At 42.6% G+C, this 26,757-nt stretch overlaps 1 protein-coding gene across 3 annotated transcripts in view; it reads left to right on the top strand.

Annotated features, from left to right (window-relative positions):
* Positions 1 to 22,716, top strand: part of LOC141731688 (histone acetyltransferase KAT8-like) — a 30,501-nt gene extending 7,785 nt beyond the window's left edge. The window contains exons 5-11 of one of the 3 annotated variants that reach the window (XM_074558135.1): positions 2,194 to 2,358; positions 6,003 to 6,092; positions 7,895 to 8,035; positions 12,503 to 12,596; positions 16,643 to 16,793; positions 20,275 to 20,429; positions 22,356 to 22,716. In XM_074558135.1, coding sequence (XP_074414236.1) covers positions 2,194 to 2,358; positions 6,003 to 6,092; positions 7,895 to 8,035; positions 12,503 to 12,596; positions 16,643 to 16,793; positions 20,275 to 20,429; positions 22,356 to 22,420 — 861 coding nt within the window. In that variant the 3' untranslated portion in view covers positions 22,421 to 22,716. Of the gene's footprint in view, positions 1 to 2,193; positions 2,359 to 6,002; positions 6,093 to 7,894; positions 8,036 to 12,502; positions 12,597 to 16,642; positions 16,794 to 18,546; positions 18,767 to 19,655; positions 19,923 to 20,274; positions 20,430 to 22,355 lie in introns of those variants that run through there. The other 2 variants (XM_074558134.1, XM_074558136.1) reach the window with 2 other exon arrangements.
* The last annotated feature ends 4,041 nt before the right edge of the window (positions 22,717 to 26,757 follow it).

Below are 26,757 nucleotides of genomic sequence, written 5' to 3'. Positions count from 1 at the left end.
TTTTCGGTCATTTTTTGTCCATTTTTGGGTCCTTTTTCGGTCATTTTTGGGCCATTTTTGGGCCATTTTTTGTCCATTTTTTGCCCATTTTTGGGCCATTTTTGTCCATTTTTTGGCCATTTTTGGGCCATTTTTAACGGGATTTTTGCAGGGGTTTTTGGGATTTTTCGTGGATTTTGGTGCCCAGGTGTGCCCAGGTGTGCCCAGGTGTGCCATGCAGATAACCCAGGTGAATTCCTGGGCAAGATCCACACCTGGGGAAATTTCCAGAATTCTGGGCTGGTTTTGACCATTTTTGGGCCATTTTTTGGCGATTTTTTGTCCAATTTTGTCCATTTTTTGTCCATTTTTTGTCCATCTTTTGTCCATTTTTAGGTCATTTTTGGGCCATTTTTAGGCCATTTTTTGTCCATTTTTAGACCATTTTTTGTCCATTTTTACACCATTTTTTGTCCATATTTGGGTCATTTTTTGGCCATTTTTTGACCATTTTTTGACCATTTTTTGCCCATTTTTGGGCCATTTTTAACGGGATTTTTTTTGGATTTTTCGGGAATTTTGTCACCCAGCTGTGCCCAGCTGTGCCACATTTGCCTGTTTCAGATCACCAAGGTGCAGTACGTGGACAAGATCCACATCGGGCACTTCGAGATCGACGCCTGGGCTGGTTTAGGCCATTTTTTGTCCATTTTTAGGCCATTTTTGGGTCCATTTCTTGTCCATTTTTGGGTCATTTTTTGTCCATTTTTTGTCCAATTTTGTGCCATTTTTGGGCCATTTTTAGGCCTTTTTTTGACCATTTTTTGGCCATTTTTGGGTCATATGTGGGTCCTTTTTCAGTCATTTTTTGGCCATTTTTGGGTCATTTTTTTGACCATTTTTTACGGGATTTTTGGGTCATTTTTTGTCCTTTTTTTTGTGGGATTTTTGGGTCATTTTTTGGCCATTTTTGAGTCCTTTTTTGGCCATTTTTGGGCCATTTTTAGTCGAGTTTTTGTCAATTTTTGGGTCATTTTTGGGCCATTTTTTGACCATTTCTTGTCCAGTTTTTGTCCATTTTAGGAACCTTTTTCGGTCATTTTTGGGCCATTTTTTGACCATTTTTTGCGGGATTTTTTGACCATTTTTCGGTCATTTTTTGGCCATTTTAAATGGGATTTTTGCAGGATTTTCGTGGGATTTTTGACAATTTTGGTGCCCAGGTGTGCCCAGGTGTGCCCACTTTTATTTCAGATCACCAAGGTGCAGTACGTGGGCAAGATCCACATCGGGCACTACGAGATCGACGCCTGGGCTGGTTTTGGCCATTTTTGGGTCCTTTTTTGGCCATTTTTGGGCCATTTTTAGGCCATTTTTTGACCATTTTTGTGTCATTTTTGGTCCATTTTTACGCCATTTTTTGGCCACTTTTGGGTCATTTTTCGTCTGTTTTTGGGTCACTTTTTGTCCATTTTTACGCCATTTTTTGGCCACTTTTGGGTCCTTTTTTGGTTCATTTTTTGTCCATTTTTTGTCCATATTTGGGTCATTTTTTGTCCATTTTTTGTCCATTTTTAGGCCATTTTTTGGCCACTTTTGGGTCATTTTTGGTCCAGTTTTTGGCCATTTTTTTGACTATTTTTTGTCCATTTTTGGGTCATTTTTTGTCCATTTTTACGCCATTTTTTGGCCACTTTTGGGTCCTTTTTCAGTCATTTTTGGGCCATTTTTGGGCCATTTTTTGTCCATTTTTTGTCCATTTTTTGGGTCCTTTTTCGGTCATTTTTGGGCCATTTTTGGGCCATTTTTTGACCATTTTGCGCGGGATTTTTGGGTCATTTTTTGGCCATTTATGTCCATTTTTTAGTCCTTTTTCGGTCATTTTTGGGCCATTTTTTGACCATTTTTTGCGGGATTTTTGGGTCATTTTTAGGCCATTTTTGGGCCATTTTTAATGGGATTTTTTTGGGATTTTTTGTGGATTTTGTCACCCAGGTGTGCCCAGGTGTGCCCAGGTGTGCCATGCAGATAACCCAGGTGAATTCCTGGGCAAGATCGACGCCTGGGCTGGTTTTGGCCATTTTTTGACCATTTTTTGACCATTTTTTGGCCATTTTTAATGGGATTTTTTCGGGGTTTTTTGGGATTTTTCATGGATTTTGGTGCCCAGGTGTGCCCAGGTGTGCCCAGGTGTGCCACCTTTGTTTGTTTCAGATCACCAAGGTGAAGTACGTGGACAAGATCCACATCGGGCACTTTGAGATCGACGCCTGGTATTTCTCGCCGTTCCCCGAGGATTACGGGAAGCAGCCCAAGCTCTGGATCTGCGAGTTTTGCCTCAAATACATGAAATTCGAGAGGAGCTACCGCCTGCACCTGGTACCCGGGCACGGCTGGCACAGCTGGCACGGCTGGGGGGGAAAAATGGGGAAAAAATGGGGGGAAATCAGTGAAAATTGGGAAAAAATCGGTGAAAATTTGGGGGAAAATCGGTGAAATTTGGGTGTTTAGGGACACCTGGTACCCGGGCACAGCTGGCACAGCTGGCACAGCTGGCACAGCTGGGGGGGAAATGGGGGAAAATTGGTGAAAATTGGTGAAATTTGGGAGAAAATTGGGGAAAATTTGGGGGAAAATTGGTGAAAATTTGGGATAAAATTTGGGATAAAATGGGTGAAAATTGGGAAAAAATCGGTGAAAATTTGGGGGAAAATTGGGGGGAAATTGGGGGAAAATCGGTGAAAATTGGGGGGAAAATTGGGGGAAAATTGGTGAAAATTTGGGAGAAAATCGGTGAAATTTGGGTGTTTAGGGACACCTGGTACCCGGGCACAGCTGGCACAGCTGGCACAGCTGGGGGGAAATGGGGAAAAAACTGGGGGAAAATGGGTGAAAATTTGGGGGAAAATGGGGGAAATTTGGGGGAAAAATTGGTGAAAATTGGGGGAAAATTGGGAGAAATTTGGGGGAAAAATCGGTGAAAAATGGGGGGAAAATGGAGGAAAATTGGGAGAAAAATTGGTGAAAATTGGTGAAAATTTGGGGAAAATCGGGGAAAATTGGGAGAAAATTGGGAGAAAAATCAGTGAAAATTTGGGAGAAAATCGGCGAAAATTGGATGGAAATCGGTGAAAATTTGGGGGAAAATTGGGGGGAAATTGGTTAAAAATTGGGGGGAAAATTGGTGAAAATTTGGGAAAAAATCGGTGAAAATTGGGGGGAAATTGGTGAAAATTTGGGGGAAAATTGGGATAAAATTGGTGAAAATTGGGGAAAATTGGTGAAAATTGGGGGTTTAGGGGCACCTGGGCACAGCTGGCACAGCTGGGGGGAAAATGGGGAAAAACTGGGGGAAAATCGGCGAAAATTGGATGGAAATCAGTGAAAATTTGGGGGAAAATTGGGGGGAAATTGGTTAAAAATTGGGGGGAAAATGGGTGAAAATTGGGAGAAAAATTGGTGAAAATTGGGGGAAAATTGGGATAAAATTGGGGAAAATTGGTGAAAATTGGTGAAAATTGGGGGTTTAGGGACACCTGGGATATACCTGGGAACACCTGGGCACAGCTGGCACAGCTGGGGGGAAAATGGGGAAAAAATTGGGGGAAAATCAGTGAAAATTGGGGGAAAATTTGGGGGAAAAATTGGTGAAAATTTGGGGAAAAATTGGTGGAAATTGGGGGAAAAATGGGGGGAAATTGGTGAAAATTGGGGGAAAAATGGGTGAAAATTTGGGAGAAAAATTGGTGAAAATTGGGGGAAAAATGGGGGAAAAATTAGTGAAAGTTGGGGGGAAATTGGTGAAAATTTGGGAGAAAATTGGGGGAAAATCGGTGAAATTTGGGGGGAAAATTGGGATAAAATGGGGGAAAATTGGGGAAAATTGGGGGTTTAGGGATACCTGGGCACAGCTGGCACAGCTGGCACAGCTGGCACGGCTGGGGGGAAAATTTGGGAGAAAATCGGTGAAAATTTGGGAGAAAATCGGTGAAAATTTGGGGGAAATCGGTGAAAATTTGGGAGAAAATCGGTGAAAATTTGGGATAAAATTCGGGATAAAATGGGTGAAAATTGGGGGTTTATGGACACCTGGGCACAGCTGGCACAGCTGGGCACAGCTGGGGGGGAATGGGGAAAAAATGGGGGAAAATGGGTGAAAATTGGGGAAAATTGGGGGAAAATTGGTGAAATTTGGGAGTTTAGGGACACCTGGGCACTTGGGGTTTTTTTCTTTCTTTTTTTTTATTTTTGTTGTTTTTTGTTTGGGTTTTTTTGTTGTTGTTGTTTGGTTTTTTTTTTTTTTTTTGTTTATTTGGGGTCCTTTTTTGGATTTTGGGGTTTAATTTGGTGTTTTCAGGTGTTTTTTGTGGGTTTTTTTTGGGGTTTTTTGGGGGGGGTTTTTGGGTTTTTTTGGAGGTTTTTTTTTTGTTTTTTGTTTGGATTTTTGGGGTTTATTTTGTTATTTTTTGGATTTTTTTGCTGCAGGGGCAGTGCCAGTGGCGGCAGCCGCTGGGCCGGGAGATTTTTGGGCCATTTTTTGTCCATTTTTGGGCCATTTTTTGTCCATTTTTGGGTCATTTTTTGTCCATTTTTTGACCAATTTTTGTCCATTTTTGGTTCAGTTTTTATCCATTTTTTGTCCATTTTTTGTCCATTTTTGGTTCAGTTTTTATCCATTTTTTGTCCATTTTTTGGTCACTTTTGGGTCATTTTTGGGTCATTTTTTGTCCATTTTTTGTCCATTTTTGGTTCAGTTTTTGTCCATTTTTGGGTCATTTTTTGTCCACTTTTGGGCCATTTTTTGTCCATTTTTGGGCCATTTTTTGTCCATTTTTTGTCCATTTTTTGACCATTTTTTGTCCATTTTTTGACCATTTTTGGTCCATTTTTTGTCCATTTTTGGGTCATTTTTTGTCCATTTTTTGACCATTTTTTGTCCATTTTTAGGCCATTTTTTAGGCACTTTTGGGTCATTTTTTGTCCATTTTTTGATCATTTTTTTGGATCTGGGGTTTTTTTGTTTTTTGGGTTTATTTTGTTATTTTTTGTATTTTTTCTCTCTGTCAGGGGCAGTGCCAGTGGCGGCAGCCGCCGGGCCGGGAGATTTGGGGGTTTTTTTGTGGGGTTTTTTTTGGGTTTTTTTGTGTTTATTTTTTTTTTGTGTGTTTTTTTTTTTAATTTTTTTTTATTTTATTTCGGGGTCTTTATTTGGATTTTTGGGGTTTATTTTTGTTATTTTTTTGGTTTTTTTTGCTGACCCGTCTCTCTGTCAGGGGCAGTGCCCGTTCACATTTTGTGTCCCTTTTGGGGTTATTTTATCCATTTTTGGGTGAATTTTTGGGGTTTTTTTTGGTTCTTTTTTTTGGTTTTTTGGGGTTTATTTTTGGTTTTTTTGGGGTTTTTTTGGGTTTTATTTTGGTTTTTTTTTTTGTTTTTTTGCTCACATTTCTCTCAGTCAGGGGCAGTGCCCGTTCACATTTTGTGTCCGTTTTTGGGTTATTTTATCCATTTTTGGGTGAATTTTTTTGGTTTTTTTTTTTTGTTTTTTTGGGGTCTTTTTTTTAGATCTGGTTTTTTTTTATTTTTTGGGGTTTTTTGGGTTTATTTTGTTATTTTTTTGGATTTTTTTGCTGCAGGGGCAGTGCCAGTGGCGGCAGCCGCCGGGCCGGGAGATTTGGGGGATTTTTTGTGGGTTTTTTTTTTTGGTTTTTTGTGGTTTTTTGGTTGGGTTTTTTTTGTGGTTTTTTTGGTGTTTTTATTGTTTTATTTTGGGGTCTTTATTTGGATTTTTGGGGTTTATTTTGTTATTTTTTGTGGTTTTTTGCTCACATTTCCCTGTGTCAGGGGCAGTGCCAGTGGCGGTGCCCGTTCACATTTTGTGTCCCTTTTGGGGTTATTTTCTCCATTTTTGGGTGAATTTTTTTGGTTTTTTTTGTTTTTTTGGGGTCTTTTTTTGGATCTGGGTTTGTTTTTGGTTTTTTGAATTTTATTTTATTTTTTTTTGTATTTTTTGTCTCTGTCAGGGTCAGTGCCAGTGGCGGCAGCCGCCGGGCCGGGAGATTTACCGCAAAGGGAACATCTCCGTGTACGAGGTGGACGGGAAGGACCACAAGGTGAGAGGGGGCCAGCTGTGCCAGCTGTGCCAGCTGTGCCAGCTGGGGGCACCCCAAATTCTGAGGGGTTTTGGGGTTTTTTTGGGGTTTTTTTGGGGTTTTTTTGGGCAATTTTTGGGGTTTTTTTGGGCAATTTTGTGATTTTTTGGTGAATTTTTTAGGTATTGGGCACTCCAGGTGTGCCAGCTGTGCCAGCTGTGCCAGCTGGGCACCCAAATCTATGGAATCCCCAAATTCTGAGGGGTTTTGGGCCTTTTTTGGGGGTTTTTTGGGGTTTTTTTTGGGGCATTTTTGTGATTTTTGGGGGATTTTTGTGGGGTTTTTTGGGCTTTGGGCACTCCAGGTGTGCCCAGCTGTGCCAGCTGTGCCAGCTGGGGGCACCCCAAATTCTGAGGGGTTTTGGGGTTTTTTTGGGGTTTTTTTTGGGCAATTTTTGTGATTTTTAATGCAATTTTTGTGATTTTTTATGCAATTTTGGTGATTTTTTGTGGGATTTTTTGGGCACCGGGCACTCCAGCTGTGCCAGCTGTGCCCGCTGGGCACCCAAACCCCAAATTCTGAGGGGTTTTCGGGTTTTTTTGGGGTTTTTTTGGGGTTTTTTGGGCATTTTTTGGGTATTTTAATGCATTTTGGTCAATTTTTGTGGGATTTTCACGGGGTTTTTTGGGCTTTGGGCACTCCAGTTGTGCCCAGGTGTGCCCAGGTGTGCCCAGGTGTGCCCAGGTGGCACCTGGGCATCCAAACCCATGGAATCCCCAAATCCTGGGGCATTTTTTGGGTATTTTTATGCAATTTTGGTGAATTTTTGTCGGATTTTCGCGGGGTTTTTTGGGCTTTGGGCACTGTGGGCGTGCCCAGGTGTGCCCAGGTGTGCCCAGGTGCCATCTGGACCCCCAAACCCATGGAATCCCAAAATCTTGGGGCATTTGTAGCCATTTTTATGCATTTTTAGGGCATTTTTGGGGTATTTTTTTCAATTTTGTGGGATTTTCGCGGGGTTTTTTGGGTTTTGGGCACTGTGGGTGTGCCCAGGTGTGCCCAGGTGTGCCCAGGTGCCATCTGGACACCCAAATTTAAGAAATTCCAAAATCCTGTGGTGGTTTCGGCCATTTTTAGGGCATTTTTTGGGCAATTTTTGGGGCATTTTGGTCAATTTTTGTGGGATTTTCGCGGGGTTTTTTGGGCTTTGGGCACCGTGGGCGTGCCCAGGTGTGCCCAGGTGGCACCTGAGAACCCAAACCCATGGAATCCCCAAATTCTGAGGGGTTTTGGGGTTTTTTTGGGGTTTTTTTTGTACAATTTTGGGGCGTTTTAATGCAATTTTGGTCAATTTTGGTGGGATTTTCGCGGGGTTTTTTGGGCTATGGGCACCGTGGGCGTGCCCAGGTGTGCCCAGGTGTGCCCAGGTGTGTCCAGGTGTGTCCAGGTGCCATCTGGGCACCCCAAACCCATGAAATCCCCAAATCCTGGGGCATTTTGGGCCATTTTTGGGGTATTTTTTTCAATTCTTGTGGGATTTTCGCGGGGTTTTTTGGGCTTTGGGCACCGTGGGCGTGCCCAGGTGTGCCCAGGTGGCACCTGGGCACCCAAATTTAAGAAATTCCAAAATCCTGTGGTGGTTTCGGCCGTTTTTAGGGCATTTTTTGGGCAATTTTTGGGGTAATTTTTTCAATTTTGGTGGGATTTTCGCGGGGTTTTTTGGGCTTTGGGCACTCCAGCTGTGCCCAGGTGTGCCCAGGTGTGCCCAGGTGTGCCCAGGTGTGCCCAGGTGTGCCAGCTGTGCCAGCCGTGCCCGCTGTCAGATCTATTGCCAGAACCTGTGCCTGCTGGCCAAGCTGTTCCTGGACCACAAGACGCTTTATTTCGATGTGGAGCCGTTCGTGTTTTATTTGCTGACCGAGGTTGACCGCCAGGGGGCGCACATCGTGGGCTACTTCTCCAAGGTGGGAATGGATGGGGAAACGGGGGAATTGGGGAAAATTGGGGAAAATTGGGGAAAATTGGGGGAATTTGGGGGAAATTTGGGGGTTTGGGGATACCTGGGGGGAAAAATTGGGAGAAAATTGGGGGCAAATCGGAGAAAATCGGTGAAAATTTGGGGCTTTAGGGATACCTGGGGGCACTTGGGGGCAGCTGGGGGGGAAAAATTGGGAGAAAATTGGGGGGAAATCGGGGAAAATCGGTGAAAATTTGGGAGAAAATGGGTGAAAATCAGGGGTTTAGGGATACCTGGGCATGGCTGGGGGGAAAAATTGGGAGAAAATCGGGGGAAAATGGGTGAAATTTGGGATAAAATCGGTGAAAATTTGGGGGTTTAGAGATACCTGGGGGGAAAAATGGGGAAAAGCTGGGAGAAAATCGGGGAAAATTGGGAGGAAATCGGTGAAATTTGGGGGAAAATCGGTGAAATTTGGGATAAAATTGGGGGAAATTTGGGGGTTTAGGGACACCTGGGATATACCTGGGGGGAAAATGGGGAAAAATTGGGGGGAAATCGGTGAAAATTGGGGTAAAATCGGTGAAATTTGGGATAAAATTGGTGAAATTTGGGGTTTAGGGGCACCTGGGCACAGCTGGGGGAGAAAATTGGGGGAAAACTGGTGAAAATTGGGATAAAATTGAGGAAAAATTGGGGGAAAATTTGGGGGTTTAGGGGACACCTGGGGGGGGAAATGGGGAAAAGCTGGGAGAAAATGGGTGAAAATTGGGAGAAAATGGGTGAAAATTGGGATAAAATTGAGGAAAATTGGGGGGAAAATTTCGGGGTTTAGAGACACCTGGGCACAGCTGGGATATACCTGGGGAAAAAAATAGGGAAAAACTGGGGGAAAATTGGTGAAAATTGGGATAAAATGGGTGAAAATTTGGGGGTTTAGGGACACCTGGGCACGGCTGGGGGGGGAAATGGGGAAAAACTGGGAGAAAATCGGTGAAAATTGGGAGAAAATGGGTGAAAATTTGGGGGAAAATTGAGGAAAATTGGGTGAAAACATCGTGGGCTACTTCTCCAAGGTGGGAATGGACGGGGGAAAACGGTTAAATTTGGGAGAAAATCAGTGAAAATTGGGGAAATTTGGGGAAAATCGGGGAATTTGGGGGAGTTTGGGGGTTTAGGGATACCTGGGCATGGCTGGGGGGGGAAAATTGGGAGAAAATTGGGATAAAATTGAGGAAAATCGGTGAAATTTGGGGGAAAATCTTTTAAATTTGGGATAAAATTGGGGGAAATTTGGGGGTTTAGGGATACCTGGGCACATCTGGGCAGGGAAAGAGGGGAAAAATTGGGAGAAAATCGGGGGAAAATGGGGGAAAATTGGGGGAAAATTGAGGAAAATTGGTGAAATTTGGGGGAAAATGGGGGGAAATCGGTGAAATTTGGGGGTTTAGGGATACCTGGGCACAGCTGGGGGGGGAAAAATTGGGAGAAAATTGGGAGAAAATTGGGATAAAATTGAGGAAAATTGGGTGAAATTTGGGGGTTTAGAGACACCTGGGGGGAAAAATGGAGAAAAGCTGGGAGAAAATGGGGAAAAAAATGGGAGAAAATCGGGGAAAATTGGGGGTTTAGGGATACCTGGGCATGGCTGGGGGGGAAAAGAGGGGAAAAATTGGGAGAAAATTGGGAGAAAATTGGGTGAAAATTGAGGAAAATTGGGGGAAAATTTGGGGGTTTGGGGATACCTGGGCATGGCTGGGGGGGGGAAATTGGGAGAAAATTGGGATAAAATTGGGGAAAAATGGGTGAAATTTGGGGTTTAGGGACACCTGGGGGGAAAAAATGGGGAAAAACTGGGAGAAAATGGGGAAAAAAATGGGAGAAAATCGGGGAAAATTGGGGGTTTAGGCACATATGGGCACACCTGGGATACACCTGGGGGCAAAAATGGGGAAAAACTGGGAGAAATTTGGGATAAAATTGGTGAAATTTGGGGGTTTAGGGACACCTGGATTCTCTCAATGTCCCAAAAATCCCCAAAATTTGGATTATTTTCACATTTCTGACCCCAGAAATGACCCCGAAATTCCCAAAAATTCCGGAATTTTCTGGGATTTTCCCAAAATTCCCATTTTTTGCAGGAAAAGGAATCCACAAGAATGGTTTGCGTTCTTTAAATATCTCAATAATTTCTTAAAAATCCCCAAAAATTTGGATTTTTTGTATTTCTGACCCCAGAAATGACCCCGAAATTCCCAAAAATTCCGGAATTTTTCAGAATTTTCCCAAAATTCCCATTTTTTATCCAGGAAAAGAAATCAACAACTTGGTTTGCATTCTTGAAATGTCTCAATAATTTTTAAAAATCCCCCAAAATTTGGATTTTTCGTATTTCTGACCCCAGAAATGACCCCGAAATTCCCAAAAATTCCAGAATTTTTTTGAATTTTCCCAAATTCCCATTTTTTATCCAGGAAAAGGAATCAACAACATGGCTTGCATTCTTTAAATATCTCAATAATTTTTAAAAAATCCCCAAAATTTGGATTATTTTTCACATTTCTGACCCCAAAAATGACCCCAAAATTCCCAAAAATTCTGGATTTTTTCGGAATTTTCCCAAATTCCCATTTTTTTGCAGGAAAAGGAGTGGCCATGATGGAAATAGCGGAATTTGTGTTTCTGAAATGTCCCAAAAAATCCCCAAAAATTTGGATTATTTTCACATTTCTGACCCCAAAATTCCCAAAAATTCCGGAATTTTTAAAAATTTTCCCAAAATTCCCATTTTTTATCCAGGAAAAGGAGTCCACAAGAATCGTTTGCGTTCTTGAAATGTCTCAATAATTTAAAAAAAGCCCCAAAAATTTTGATTATTTTCACATTTCTGACCCCAGAAATGACCCCAAAATTCCCAAAAATTCCGGAATTTTTCAGAATTTTCCCAAAATTCCCATTTTTTATCCAGGAAAAGGAATCCACCAGAATCATTTGCCTTCTTTAAATGTCTCAATTATTTAAAAAAAAAAACCAAAATTTGGATTATTTTCACATTTCTGACTCCAGAAATGACCCCGAAATTCCCCAAAATTCCGGATTTTTTTTGAATTTTCCCAAAATTCCCATTTTTTCTCCAGGAAAAGGAATCAACAACATGGCTCGAGTTCTTTAAATATCTCAATAATTATAAAAAATCCCCAAAAATTTGGATTTTTTGTATTTCTGACCCCAAAAATGACCCTGAAATTCCCAAAAATTCCGGATTTTTTCAGAATTTTCCCAAAATTCCCATTTTTTATCCAGGAGAAGGAATCAACAACATGGCTCAAGTTCTTGAAATATCTCAATAATTTTTAAAAAATCCCCCAAAATTTGGATTTTTCGTATTTCTGACCCCAAAAATGACCCCGAAATTCCCAAAAATTCCGGATTTTTTTTAAATTTTCCCAAAATTCCCATTTTTTGCAGGAAAAGAAATCAACAACATGGCTCGAGTTCTTGAAATGTCTCAATAATTTAAAAAAATCCCCCAAAATTCGGATTTTTCGTATTTCTGACCCCAAAAATGACCCCAAAATCCCCAAAAATTTCGGAATTTTTTTGAATTTTCCCAAAATTCCCATTTTTTTGCAGGAAAAGGAATCCACAAGAATGGTTTGCATTCTTTAAATATCTCAATAATTTTTAAAAAATCCCCAAAAATTTGGATTTTTCGTATTTCTGACCCCAGAAATGACCGCAAAATTCCCAAAAATTCCGGATTTTTTTAAAATTTTCCCAAAATTCCCTTTTTTTTTTGCAGGAAAAGCAATCCACAACTTGGTTTGCATTCTTGAAATATCTCAATAATTTTTAAAAAATCCCCAAAATTTGGATTATTTTTCACATTTCTGACCCCAGAAATGACCCCGAAATTCCCAAAAATTCCGGAATTTTTTTAAATTTTCCCAAAATTCCCATTTTTTATCCAGGAAAAGGAGCAGCCATGACGGAAATAGCGGAATTTGTGTTTCCGAAATGTCCCAAAAAATCCCCAAAAATTCGGATTATTTTTCACATTTCTGACCCCAGAAATGACCCCGAAATTCCCAAAAATTCCGGATTTTTTTAAATTTTCCCAAAATTCCCATTTTTTATCCAGGAGAAGGAATCAACAACATGGCTTGCATTCTTTAAATGTCTCAATAATTTTTAAAAAATCCCCCAAAAATTTGGATTTTTTGTATTTTTGACCCCAAAAATGACCCCAAAATTCCCAAAAATTCCGGATTTTTTCGGAATTTTCCCAAAATTCCCATTTTTTGCAGGAAAAGGAATCAACAACATGGTTTGCATTCTTGAAATGTCTCAATAATTTTTAAAAAATCCCAAAAAATTCGGATTATTTTCACATTTCTGACCCCAGAAATGACCCCGAAATTCCCAAAAATTCCGGAATTTTCCATGATTTTCCCAAAATTCCGGTTTTTTGCAGGAAAAGGAGTCCCCGGACGGGAACAACGTGGCGTGCATCCTGACCCTGCCGCCGTACCAGCGCCGCGGATACGGGAAATTCCTCATCGCCTTCAGTCCGTGCCAAAATTGGGATTTCGGGGAAAAATTGGGAATTTTGGGGATTTTTGGGATGCCCTGAAATCCATGGATTCCCAGGAATCTCAGGACTAATTTTGGGTGGAATTTTGGTTAATTTTGGGTGGAATTATGGTTAATTTTGGGTGAATTTTCCCAGGTTATGAGCTGTCCAAGCTGGAGAGCAATGAGTGAAAATTCCGAATTTTCTGAGGGAATTTTGGGGATTTTTGAGGGAATTTTTGGGAATTTTGGGATGCCCCGAAATCCATGGATTCCCAGAAATCTCAGGGTTAATTCTGGGTGGAATTTTGGTTAATTCTGGTTAATTTTGGGTGAATTTTCCCAGGTTATGAGCTGTCCAAGCTGGAGAGCAATGAGTGAAAAATCAGAATTTTCAAAGGGAATTTTGAGGGAATTTTGGGGATTTTTGTGGGAATTTTGGGGATTTTTGGGATGCCCTGGATCCTCTGGATTCCCTGGAATTTTGGGATGGAATTTCGCTGGATTTTGGTTAATTTCAGGCTCATTTTCCAGGTTATGAACTGTCCAAGCTGGAGAGCAATGAGTGAAAATTCAGAATTTTCTGAGGGAATTTTGGGGAATTTTGAGGGAATTTTGGGGATTTTTGGGATCCCGTGAAATCCATGGATTCCCAGGAATCTCAGGGTTAATTCTGGGTGAAATTTTGATTAATTTTGGTTAATTTTGGTTAATTTTGGGCTGATTTCAGGCTATGAATTGTCCAAGCTGGAGAGCAATGAGTGAAAATTCCAAATTTTTTGAGGAAATTTTGGGGATTTTTGGGGGGAATTTTTCCTCTGGATTCCCAGGAATTTCAGGGTTAATTCTGGGTGGAATTTTAGTGAATTTTGGGTGGATTTTCCAACATTAGGATCTGTCCAAGCTGGAGAGCAATGAGTGAAAAATCAGAATTTTCAAAAGGAATTTTGGGGATTTTTGCGGGGAATTTTTCCTCTGGATTCCCAGGAATCTCAGGGTTAATTCTGGGTGGAATTTTTGATAATTTTGGTTCATTTTGGGCGGATTTCAGGCTATGAACTGTCCAAGCTGGAGAGCAATGAGTGAAAATTCAAAATTTTCAAAGGGAATTTTGAGGGAATTTTGGGGATTTTTGGGATGCCCTGAAATCCATGGATTCCCAGGAATCTCAGGGTTAATTCTGGGTGGAATTTTTGATAATTTTGGGTGGAATTTTGGAGTGGAATTTTGGTTAATTTTGGATGATTTTGGTTAATTTTGGGCTCATTTTCCAGGTTATGAATTGTCCAAGCTGGAGAGCAATGAGTGAAAAATCAGAATTTTCAGAGGGAATTTTGAGGGAATTTTGGGGAATTTTGGGATCCCTCGAAATCCATGGATTCCCAGGAATCTCAGGAGTAATTTTGGGTGGAATTTTGGTTAATTTTGGATGATTTTGGTTCATTTTGGGCTCATTTCCCAGGTTACGAGCTGTCCAAGCTGGAGAGCAATGAGTGAAAATTCGGAATTTTCAAAGGGAATTTTGAGGGAATTTTGGGGATTTTTGGGATGCCCTGAAATCCATGGATTCCCAGGAATCTCAGGGTTAATTTTGGGATGGAATTTTTGATAATTTTGGGTGGAATTTTTGGGAATTTTGGGTGAATTTTCCCAGGCTATGAGCTGTCCAAGCTGGAGAGCGATGAGTGAAAATTCCGAATTTTCAAAGGGAATTTTGAGGGAATTTTGGGGATTTTTGGGGGAATTTCGGGATCCCCTGGATCCTCTGGATTCCCTGGAATTTTGGGATGGAATTTTGGTTAATTCTGGTTAATTTTGGTTAATTTTGGGCTGATTTCCCAGGTTATGAACTGTCCAAGCTGGAGAGCAATGAGTGAAAATCCAGAATTTTCAAAGGGAATTTTGAGGGAATTTTGGGGATTTTTGGGGGGAATTTTTCCTCTGGATTCCCAGGAATCTCAGGGCTAATTCTGGGTGGAATTTTTGATAATTTTGGATAATTTTGGGCACATTTCCCAGGCTATGAGCTGTCCAAGCTGGAGAGCAATGAGTGAAAATTCCGAATTTTCTGAGGGAATTTTGGGGATTTTTGGGGGGAATTTTTCCTCTGGATTCCCAGGAATTTCAGGACTAATTCTGGGTGGAATTTTGGTTAATTCTGGTAATTTTGGTTCATTTTGGGTGAATTTTCCCAGGCTATGAACTGTCCAAGCTGGAGAGCGATGAGTGAAAATTCAGAATTTTGAGGGAATTTTGGGGATTTTTGGGATCCTATGAATCCATGGATTCCCTGGAATTTCAGGGTTAATTCTGGGTGGAATTTTTGATAATTTTGGGTGGAATTTTGGGGTGGAATTTTTGGGAATTTTGGGTGAATTTTCCCAGGTTACGAGCTGTCCAAGCTGGAGAGCAATGAGTGAAAAATCAGAATTTTCAAAGGGAATTTTGGGGATTTTTGAGGGAATTTTTGGGAATTTTGGGATGCCCTTAAATCCATGGATTCCCAGGAATCTCAGGGTTAATTCTGGGTGGAATTTTTGATAATTTTGGTTAATTTTGGGCTGATTTCAGGCTATGAACTGTCCAAGCTGGAGAGCAATGAGTGAAAATTCCGAATTTTCTGAGGGAATTTTGGGGATTTTTGGGATCCCCTGGATCCTCTGGATTCCCTGGAATTTTGGGATGGAATTTTGAGTAGAATTTTCTGGATTTTGGTGAATTTTGGGTGAATTTTCCCAGGTTATGAGCTGTCCAAGCTGGAGAGCAATGAGTGAAAATTCAGAATTTTCAAAGGGAATTTTGAGGGAATTTTGGGGATTTTTGGGATCCTATGAATCCTCTGGATTCTCAGGAATTTTGGGATGGAATTTTGGTTAATTCTGGTTAATTTTGGTTCATTTTGGGCTCATTTTCCAGGCTACGAGCTGTCCAAGCTGGAGAGCAATGAGTGGAAATTCAGAATTTTTTGAGGGAATTTTGAGGGAATTTTGGGGAATTTTTGGGAATTTTGGGATGCCCCGAAATCCATGGATTCCCAGGAATCTCAGGACTAATTCTGGGTGGAATTTTTGATAATTTTGGGTGGAATTTTGGGTGAATTTTCCCAGGTTACGAGCTGTCCACGCTGGAGAGCAATGAGTGAAAATTCCGAATTTTCAAAGGGAATTTTGATGGAATTTTGGGGATTTTTGGGGGGAATTTTTCCTGTGGATTCCCAGGAATTTCAGGACTAATTCTGGGTGGGATTTTGGTTAATTCTGGTTAATTTTGGTTAATTTTGGGCGGATTTCAGGCTATGAACTGTCCAAGCTGGAGAGCAATGAGTGAAAATTCAGAATTTTTTGAGGGAATTTTGAGGGAATTTTGGGGATTTTTGGGATGCCCTTAAATCCATGGATTCCCAGGAATTTCAGGATTAATTCTGGGTGGAATTTTTGATAATTTTGGTTAATTTTGGGCTCATTTCCCAGGCTATGAGCTGTCCAAGCTGGAGAGCAATGAGTGAAAATTCCGAATTTTCTGAGGGAATTTTGGGGATTTTTGGGGGGAATTTTTCCTCTGGATTCCCAGGAATTTCAGGACTAATTCTGGGTGGAATTTTCGTTATTTTTGGGTGATTTTGGTTAATTTTGGGCTGATTTCAGGCTATGAACTGTCCAAGCTGGAGAGCAATGAGTGAAAATTCCGAATTTTCAAAGGGAATTTTGGGGATTTTTGGGGAATTTTGGGATGCCCTGAAATCCATGGATTCCCAGGAATTTCAGGACTAATTTTGGGTGGAATTTTTGATAATTTTGGGTGGAATTTTGGGGTGGAATTTTGGGAATTTTGGGTGAATTTTCCCAGGCTATGAACTGTCCAAGCTGGAGAGTGATGAGTGAAAATTCAGAATTTTCAAAGGGAATTTTGATGGAATTTTGGGGATTTTTGAGGGAATTTTGGGGATTTTTGGGGGGAATTTTTCCTCTGGATTCCCAGGAATCTCAGGGTTAATTCTGGGTGGAATTTTTGATAATTTTGGTTAATTTTGGGCGGATTTCAGGCTATGAATTATCCAAGCTGGAGAGCACCGTGGGCTCACCGGAGAAGCCGCTCTCGGACCTGGGCAAGCTCAGCTACCGCAGTTACTGGAGCTGGGTCCTGCTGGAGATCCTGAGGGACTTCCGGGGCACCCTGTCCATCAAGGACCTCAGGTGGGACCAGTACGGACCAGTATAAACCAGTATAGACCAGTATAAATGCAAAAATCCCCGTGAAAATCCGTTAAAGTGCATAGAAACCAGTATAGACCAGTATGGACCAGTATGGGATTAGGACTAGGAGTGACTGGGAGGGACTTGGAGCAGGCCAGGACCAGTATGGACCAGTATAAACCAGTATGGATCCAAAAATCCCCATAGAAATCTATAGAAACCAGTATGGACCAGTATAAACCAGTATAAACCCAAAAATCCCCATAGAAATGCATTAAAGTGCATAGAAACCAGTATAGACCAGTATAGACCAGTATGGACTGGGACCAGAATGGGGCTGGAAATGCACCAGAACCAGTACAGACCAGTATAAACCAGTATGGACCAGTATGGACCCAAAAATCCCCATAGAAATCCATTAAAGTGCATAGAAACCAGTATAGACCAGTATGGACCAGTATGGGATTAGGACTAGGAGTGACTGGGAGGGACTTGGAGCAGGCCAGGACCAGTATGGACCAGTATAAACCAGTATGGACCCAAAAATCCCCATAGAAATCCATAGAAACCAGTATGGACCAGTATAAACCAGTATAAACCCAAAAATCCCCATAGAAATCCATTAAAGTGCATAGAAACCAGTATAAACCAGTATAAACCAGTATAGACCAGTGAGTCCCCAGGTGCTGGAGATCCTCAGGGACTTCCGGGGCACCCTGTCCATCAAGGACCTCAGGTGGGACCAGTACAAACCAGTATGGACCAGTACAAACCAGTATGGACCAGTAGAAACCAGTATGGACCCAAAAATCCCCATAGAAATCCGTTAAAGTGCATAGAAACCAGTATAGACCAGTATGGACCAGTATGGACTGGGACCAGTATGGGGCTGGAAATGCACCAGAACCAGTACAGACCAGTATAAACCAGTATGGACCAGTATGGACCAGTATAAACCAGTATAAACCAGTATAAATGCAAAAATCCCCATAGAAATCCATTAAAGTACATAGAAACCAGTACAAACCAGTACAAACCAGTGAGTCCCCAGGTGCTGGAGATCCTCAGGGACTTCCGGGGCACCCTGTCCATCAAGGACCTCAGGTGGGACCAGTACAAACCAGTATGGACCAGTACAAACCAGTATGGACCCAAAAATCCCCATAGAAATCCGTTAAAGTACATAGAAACCAGTATAGACCAGTATAAACCAGTATGGACCAGTAAGGGACCATTAAACCCCCTTAAACCAGTGTCAGGGAGGGCAGAGCTGTGGTGGGCAGGGGTCACTCAGTGGTCACTCAGTGGTCACTCAGGGTCACTCAGGGGTCACTCAGTGCTCACTGTGGTCACTCAGTGGTCACTCCCATGGGGTCAATGGTCACTCAGTGCTCACTCAGGGTCACTCAGGGTCACTCAGTGGTCACTGTGGTCACACTGTGCTCACTCATTGGTCACTCAGTGGTCACTGTGGTCACTCAGGGTCACTCCCATGGGTGAATCGTCACTCCCATGGCTCAATGGTCACTGTGGTCACTCAGTGGTCACTCAGCGGTCACTCTGCTCCCCAGCCAGATGACCAGCATCATGCAGACCGACATCATCAGCACACTGACCATTGCCATGAGTTCAGTGCTCACTGCCATGGGGTCGGTGGTTGTGACCATGGGGTCAATGGTCACTGTGGTCACTCAATGGTCACTCCCATGGGTCAGTGGTCACTGTGGTCACTCAGTGGTCACTCTCTGTCCAGCCAGATGACCAGCATCACGCAGACCGACATCATCAGCACACTGACCATTGCCAGTGACCATTGCCATGAGTTCAATGCTCACTCCCATGGGGTCAGTGGTCACTGTGGTCACTCAGTGCTCACTGTGGTCACTCAGTGCTCACTCCCATGGGGTCAGTGGTCACTCAGTGGTCACTCAGTGGTCACTCCCTGTCCAGCCAGATGACCAGCATCACACAGACCGACATCATCAGCACACTGACCATTGCCATGCGTTCAATGGTCACTGCCATGGGTCGGTGGTTGTGACCATGGGGTCAATGGTCACTGTGGTCACTCAATGGTCACTGTGGTCACTCAGTGGTCACTCAGCGGTCACTCTGCCCCCCAGCCAGATGACCAGCATCACGCAGACCGACATCATCAGCCCACTGACCATTGCCAGTGACCATTGCCATGAGTTCAGTGCCATGGGTACAGCGGTCACTCAGTGCTCACTCCCACAGCTCAGTGGTCACTGTGGTCACTCAGTGGTCACTCCCATGTCCATCTGTCCAGCCAGATGACCAGCATCACGCAGACCGACATCATCAGCACACTGACCATTGCCAGTGACCATTGCCAGGGGTCACTCCCATGGGTCGGTGGTTGTGACCATGGGGTCAATGGTCACTGTGGTCACTCAATGGTCACTCCCATGGGGTCAATGGTCACTCAGTGGTCACTCAGTGCTCACTCTGCCCCCCAGCCAGATGACCAGCATAACGCAGACCGACATCATCAGCACATTGACCATTGCCAGTGACCATTGCCAGGGGTCACTCCCATGAGTTCAATGCTCACTCCCACGGCTCAATGGTCACTCAATGGTCACTGTGGTCACTCAGTGGTCACTCCCATGGGTCACTGTGGTCACTCAGTGGTCACTCCCATGTCCATCTGTCCAGCCAGATGACCAGCATCACGCAGACCGACATCATCAGCACACTGACCATTGCCAGTGACCATTGCCATGCGTTCAATGCTCACTGCCATGGGTCAGTGGTTGTGACCATGGGGTCAGTGGTCACTCCCATGGGTCAGTGGTCACTGTGGTCACTCAGTGGTCACTCCCATGTCCATCTGTCCAGCCAGATGACCAGCATCACGCAGACGGACATCATCAGCACACTGACCATTGCCAGTGACCATTGCCATGAGTTCAATGCTCACTGCCATGGGGTCAATGGTCACTGTGGTCACTCAGTGGTCACTGTGGTCACTCAGTGGTCACTGTGGTCACTGTGGTCACTCAGTGCTCACTCTGCCCCCCAGCCAGATGACCAGCATCACGCAGACCGACATCATCAGCACACTGACCATTGCCACTGACCATTGCCATGAGTTCAGTGCTCACTCCCATGAGTCGGTGGTCACTCAATGGTCACTGTGGTCACTCAGTGCTCACTGCCATGGGGTCAATGGTCACTGTGGTCACTCAGTGGTCACTCAGTGCTCACTCCCATGGCTCAATGGTCACTGTGGTCACTCAGTGGTCACTCCCATGGGTCAGTGGTCACTCAGTGGTCACTCTGCCACCCAGCCAGATGACCAGCATCACGCAGACCGACATCATCAGCACGCTGACCATTGCCAGGGGTCACTCCCATGAGTTCAATGCTCACTGCCATGGGGTCAATGGTCACTCCCATGGGTCAGTGGTCACTCAGTGGTCACTCAGTGGTCACTCAGTGGTCACTCTGCCCCCAGCCAGATGACCAGCATCACGCAGACGGACATCATCAGCACGCTGCAGTCGCTCAACATGGTCAAGTACTGGAAGGGGCAGCACGTCATCTGCGTCACGCCCAAGCTGGTGGAGGAGCACCTCAAGAGCGCCCAGTACAAGAAACCGCCCATCACCGGTCAGTAATTAACGCCCCGCTAATTGCCCGGCCTTAATTAGTGACCTTATTAATGCCGGAGTGGGGGTGGGTGCGGGAATTAATGGGGGAGTGGGAGATTGGGAATGGGAAATTCCTCCCCCCCCCCCCGGTGGTGGGAGTGGTACGGTCTGGGAACCGCCCTGAGGGTGCCCTGTCAGTGAATTTCATTCATTAAAATTCAAATAAATCAAAATTAAATCAAAATTAATTAAAATTAAATTAATTGATTATGGCTAATGATCACCATTTTAATGAGCTTCTCTTAAAGAATATGCTCCATAATAAACATACATAATTAATAGATGTACATTAATGGTCACGCCCCTGTGATCCACACTGAATGGTTTGGCCCAGAAACCTCCCCCCCGGTGGTGGGAGTGGTACGGTCTGGGAACCGCCCTGAGGGTGCCCTGTCAGTGAATTTCATTCATTAAAATTCAATTAAATCAAAATTAAATTAATTAAAATTAATTAAAATTAAATTAATTAATTATGGTAATGAAAACCTCTTTAATGAGCTTCTCTTAAAAGAATATGCTCCATAATAAATATAATTAATAGATGTACATTAATGGTCACGGCCCCGTGATACGCACTGAATGGTTCGGCCCAGAAACCTCCCACCCCCCTCCCCCCGCTGGTGGGAGTGGTACGGTCTGGGAACCGCCCTGAGGGTGCCCTGTCAATGAATTTCAATCATTAAAATTAAATTCATTAAAATACAATTCAATAAAATTAAATTAAAATTAAATTAAATAAAAATTCAATTAATTAATTATGGTTAATGATCACCGCTTTAATGAGCTTCTCTTAAAAGAATATGCTCCATAATAAATATAATTAATAGATGTACATTAATGGTCACGCCCCCATGATCCACACTGAATGGTTCGGCCTAGAAACCTCCTCCCCCCCCACGGTGGTGGGAGTGGTACGGTCTGGGAACCGCCCTGAGGGTTCCCTGGAAATGAATTTCATTCGTTAAAATTAAATTAATTAAAATTCAATTCATTGAAATTAAATTTATTAAAATTAAATTAATCAAAATTCAGTTAATTAAATTAATTAATTATGGCTAATGATCACCGCTTTAATGAGCTTCTCCTAAAAGAATATGCTCCATAATAAACATACATAATTAATAGATGTACACCCCCGTGATCCGCACTGAATGGTTCAGCCCAGAAACCCCCCACCCCCAAGGCTTTCTTGATAATGAATTTTATTAATTAATTAATTCCCATTAACAATCACCACCTTAATGAGCTTCTCTTAAAAAATATACTCATTAATTAATATACTTCAGTTAATAAATAAGCCTTTAGTTAATAAATAAGCCTTAATTAATAAGCCCTCCCCCCAAATGAATGGTTCGGTCCAGAAACCCCTCTAAGGCTCCCCCATCAATTAATTTTATTAATTAAATTTAATCAATTCGTGTTGATGATTGCCACCTTAATGAGCTTCTCTTAAAGAGCCAGCTCGTTAATTAATGTACTTTAATTAATACATAAGCAACCCCCCCACCCCGCAGGAATGGTTCGGTCCGGAAATCCCCCTAAGGCTGCCCGTTAATGAACAGTGTTAATTAATTAATTAATTAATTAATTTCTGTTAACGACCGCCAGCTTATGGAGCTTCTGTTGAAGAACATCCTCGTTAATTTACATATTGTAATTAATAGATTTCTTCCATGAATAACCCCCTAATTAACAGCCCCATTAATCGCGTCTAATTAGCTCTGTTGATGACTCCTCTGTTAATTACCCCCTAATTAATGCTGTTAATGACTCTCCCTATTAATACCACCCTCATTAATTACCTCCCTAATTAATTGCCCCTAATTACGGTCATTGAGGGCGCTAATTAGCGCTAATTAACGCTAATTAATTCTGTTAATTGCAGTGGATTCCATCTGCCTGCGCTGGGCGCCCCCGAAGCACAAACAGGCCAAGGTGGCCAAGAAGTGAAATTCCCAATTTTTCCCAATTTTGGGCGTTTTTACCCCAAATTTTGGGATTTTTTTTCCCTCCAGTTTTGGGGTTTTTCCCAAATTTTTGGGATTTTTCCCAAATTTTTGGGTTTTTCCCAAATTTTTGAGTTTTCCCCGGAAATTTTGGGTTTTTTTCCACCAAATTTTTGGAGTTTTCCCCTTTAAATTTTGGGGATTTTCTTCAAATTTTTGGGGTTTTTCCCTCAAAATTTTGGGATTTTTTTGGGGGGTTTTTACCCCAAATTTTGAGTTTTCCCTTTAAATTTTGGGGATTTTTTTCTTGAATTTTTGGGGGATTTCCTCTCAAATTTTTGGGGTTTTTCCACCAAATTTTTGGAGTTTTCCCCTTTAAAATTTGGGGATTTTCTTCAAATTTTTGGGGTTTTTCCCTCAAAATTTTGGGATTTTTTTGGGGGGTTTTTACCCCAAATTTTGAGTTTTCTCTTTAAATTTTGGGGAATTTTTTCCTGAATTTTTGGGGGATTTTTCCACCAAATTTTTGGTGTTTTTCCACCAAATTTTTGGGGTTTTCCTCTTAAATTTTTGGGGTTTTTCCCTTAAATTTTTTGGGGTTTTTCCACCAAATTTTTGGGATTTTCCTCTTAAATTTTTTGGGGTTTTCCCTTTAAATTTTTGGGGTTTTCCTCTTAAATTTTTTGGGTTTTTCCACCAAATTTTTGGAGTTTTCCCCTTTAAATTTTGGGGATTTTCTTCAAATTTTTGGGGTTTTTCCCTCAAAATTTTGGGAATTTTTTTGAGGGTTTTTTACCCCAAATTTTGAGTTTTCCCTTTAAATTTTGGGGATTTTTTTCCTGAATTTTTGGGGGATTTTTACACCAAATTTTTGGGGTTTCCCCCCAATTTTTGTGTTTTTTCCCCCAAATTTTTGTGATTTTTCCCCCAAATTTTTGTGTTTTTTCCGCCAAATTTTTGTGATTTTTCCCCCAGATTTTTGTGGTTTTCCCCCAAATTTTTGTGATTTTTTTCCCCAAATTTTTGTGATTTTTTCCCCAAATTTTTGTGGATTTTTCCCCCAAATTTTTGTGATTTTTTCCCCCAAATTTTTGTGGTTTTTTCCCCAAATTTTTGTGGTTTTTTCCCCCAAATTTTTATGATTTTTTCCCCCAAATTTTTGTGGTTTTCCCCCAAATTTTTGTGATTATTTCCCCCAAATTTTTGTGGTTTTTTCCCCAAAATTTTTGTGTTTTTCCCCCAAATTTTTGTGGTTTTTTCCCCCAAATTTTTGTGTTTTTCCCACAAATTTTTGTGGTTTTTTCCCCCAAATTTTTGTGGTTTTTTCCCCAAATTTTTGTGGTTTTTTCCCCCAAATTTTTATGATTTTTTCCCCCAAATTTTTATGTTTTTTTCCCCCAAATTTTTGTGGTTTTCCCCCAAATTTTTGTGATTATTTCCCCCAAATTTTTGTGGTTTTTTCCCCAAAATTTTTGTGTTTTTTCCCCCAAATTTTTGTGGTTTTTTCCCCCAAATTTTTGTGTTTTTTCCCCAAATTTTTGTGTTTTTCCCCCAAATTTTTGTGTTTTTTCCCCCAAATTTTTGTGGGTTTTTTCCCCCAAATTTTTGTGGTTTTCCCCCAAATTTTTGTGGTTTTTTTCCCCCAAATTTTTGTGGTTTTCCCCCAAATTTTTGTGATTTTTTCCCCCAAATTTTTGTGATTTTTTCCCCAAAATTTTTGTGGTTTTCCCCCAAATTTTTGTGTTTTTCTCCCCCAATTTTTGTGGTTTTTCCCCCAAATTTTTGGCTTTTTTTTCCCTCAAATTTTTGTGTTTTCTCCCCCAAATTTTTGTGGTTTTTTCCCAAATTTTTGTGGTTTTTCCCCCAAATTTTTGTGTTTTTCTCCCCCAATTTTTGTGCTTTTCCCCCCAAATCTTTGTGATTTTTTCCCCCAAATTTTTGTGTTTTTCCCCCCAAATTTTTGTGTTTTTTCCCCCAAATTTTTATGTTTTTCCCCCAAATTTTTGTGTTTTCCCCCCAAATTTTTGTGGTTTTTTCCCCAAAATTTTTGTGTTTTTTTCCCCCAAATTTTTGTGGTTTTTTCCCCCCCAAATTTTTGTGATTTTTTCCCCCAAATTTTTGGCATTTTTCCCCCCAAATTTTTGTGTTTTTTCCCCCAGATTTTTGTGATTTTCCCCCCAAATTTTTGTGATTTTTCCCCCAAATTTTTGTGATTTTCTCCCCCAAATTTTTGTGATTTTTCCCCCAAATTTTTGTGTTTTTTTCCCCAAATTTTTGTGGTTTTTCCCCCAAATTTTTGTGGTTTTCTCCCCCAATTTTTGTGTTTTTTCCCCCAAATTTTTGTGGTTTTTTCCCCCAATTTTTGTGATTTTTCCCCCAAATTTTTGGCTTTTTTTCCTCCAAATTTTGGGGTCCCCCCGATATTTTGGGGTCCCCATTTCCCTCCCCAATTTTGGGGTCTCCCCCACCCCAAATAAAGCAGGAAAAGGACGGGGAGGGGTCTCCGAGTTTTTATTTTTTGGGAATTTTTTGGGGGGAATTTAGGGCTCAATTTTGGGGTCCCACTCCCATTTTTGGGGTCCCCACCCCAATTTCTTGGAGTTTTTACCCCAAAACCCAACCCAGGACCCCAAAATTTGGAATTTTCACCCCAAAATCAGGATCTGAACCCCCAAATTCAGGGTTTTCACCCCAAAACCCAACCCGAGACCCCAAAATCCGGGATTTTCACCCCAAAACCCAACCCAGGACCCTAAAATTTGGCATTTTTACCCCAAAATCAGGATTAGGACCCCCAAAATCCAGGATTTTCACCCCAAAACCCAACCCAGGACCCCAAAATTTGGCATTTTTCCCCCAAAACCAAGCTCAGGACCCCCAAAATCCGTGTTTTTCACCCCAAAACCCAACCCAGGACCGCAGATTTTTCCATTTTCCCCCCAAACTTGGGACTGGGACCCCAAAATCTGGGTTTTTCCCTCAAAAACCCAACCTAGGACCCCAAAATTTGGCATTTTTCCCCCAAAACCAAGCCCAGGACCCCAAAATCCGGGATTTTCACCCCAAAATCCAGAGCAGGACCCCCAAAACCCAACCCAGGATCCACAAAATCCGGGATTTTCACCCCAAAACCCAACCCAGGACCCCAAATTTTTTCCATTTTGCCCCCAAAACTTGGGACTGGGACCCCAAAATCTGGGATTTTCACCCCAGAACCCAACCCAGGACCCCCCAAAACCCAACCCAGGACCCCAAAATCTGGGATTTTTCACCCCAAAACCCAACCCAGGTCTCCCAAAATCCGGGATTTTTCCCCCAGAACCCCCAAAATCAGGACTAGGACTCTCAAAATCCAGGATTTTCACCCCAGAACCCCAAAATCCGGGATTTTCACCCCAAAACCCAGAGCAGGACCCCAAAATCCAGGATTTTCACCCCAAAATCCGTGTTTTTCACCCCAAAACCCAGAGCAGCGCCACCCCCAGCAGCAGCAATGCCCGGCTGTGCCCCGGTGCCACCCCCGTGTCCGTGTCGGTGGTCCCTCCCTGGCTTGGCGACAGTGGGCGTGGCCAGGACCCCCAAAATCCGGGATTTTCACCCCAAAACCCAGAGCAGGACCCCAAAATCCGGGATTTTCTCCCCAGGACCCCCAAAATCCGGGATTTTCACCCCAAAACCCCAAAATCAGGACCCCCAAAATCCGGGATTTTGTCCCCAAAACCCAACCCAGGTCTCCCAAAATCTGGGATTTTCTCCCCAGGACTCCCAAAATCCGGGATTTTCACCCCAGGACCCCAAAATCCCGGATTTTCACCCCAAAACCCAACTCAGGATCCCAAAAACTGGGATTTTCACCCCAAAGTTGGGACTGGGACCCCAAAATCCGGGATTTTCTCCCCAGGACTCCCAAAATCCGTGTTTTTCACCCCAAAACCCAACCCAGGACCCCCCAAAACCCAACCCAGGACCCTAAAATCCCGGATTTTCACCCCAAAACCCAACCCAGGACTCCCAAAATCCGGATTTTCCCCCCCAGAACCCCCAAAATCAGGACTAGGACTCTCAAAATCCAGGATTTTCACCCCAAAATCCGCGTTTTTCACCCCAAAACCCAGAGCAGGACCCCAAAATCCGTGATTTTCTCCCCAGAACCCCAAAATCCGTGTTTTTCACCCCAAAATCAGGACTAGAATTCCCAAAATCCGTGTTTTTCACCCCAAAACCCAGAGCAGCGCCGCCCCCAGCAGCAATGCCCGGCTGTGCCCCGGTGCCACCCCCGTGTCCGTGCCCGTGGTCCCTCCCTGGCTTGGCGACAGTGGGCGTGGCCAGGACCCCCAAAAT

The sequence above is a fragment of the Zonotrichia albicollis genome, chromosome 24 (assembly GCF_047830755.1).
Source record: "Zonotrichia albicollis isolate bZonAlb1 chromosome 24, bZonAlb1.hap1, whole genome shotgun sequence".
Lineage (NCBI taxonomy): Eukaryota > Metazoa > Chordata > Aves > Passeriformes > Passerellidae > Zonotrichia > Zonotrichia albicollis.
This window is presented reverse-complemented; position numbering and strand designations above follow the sequence as displayed.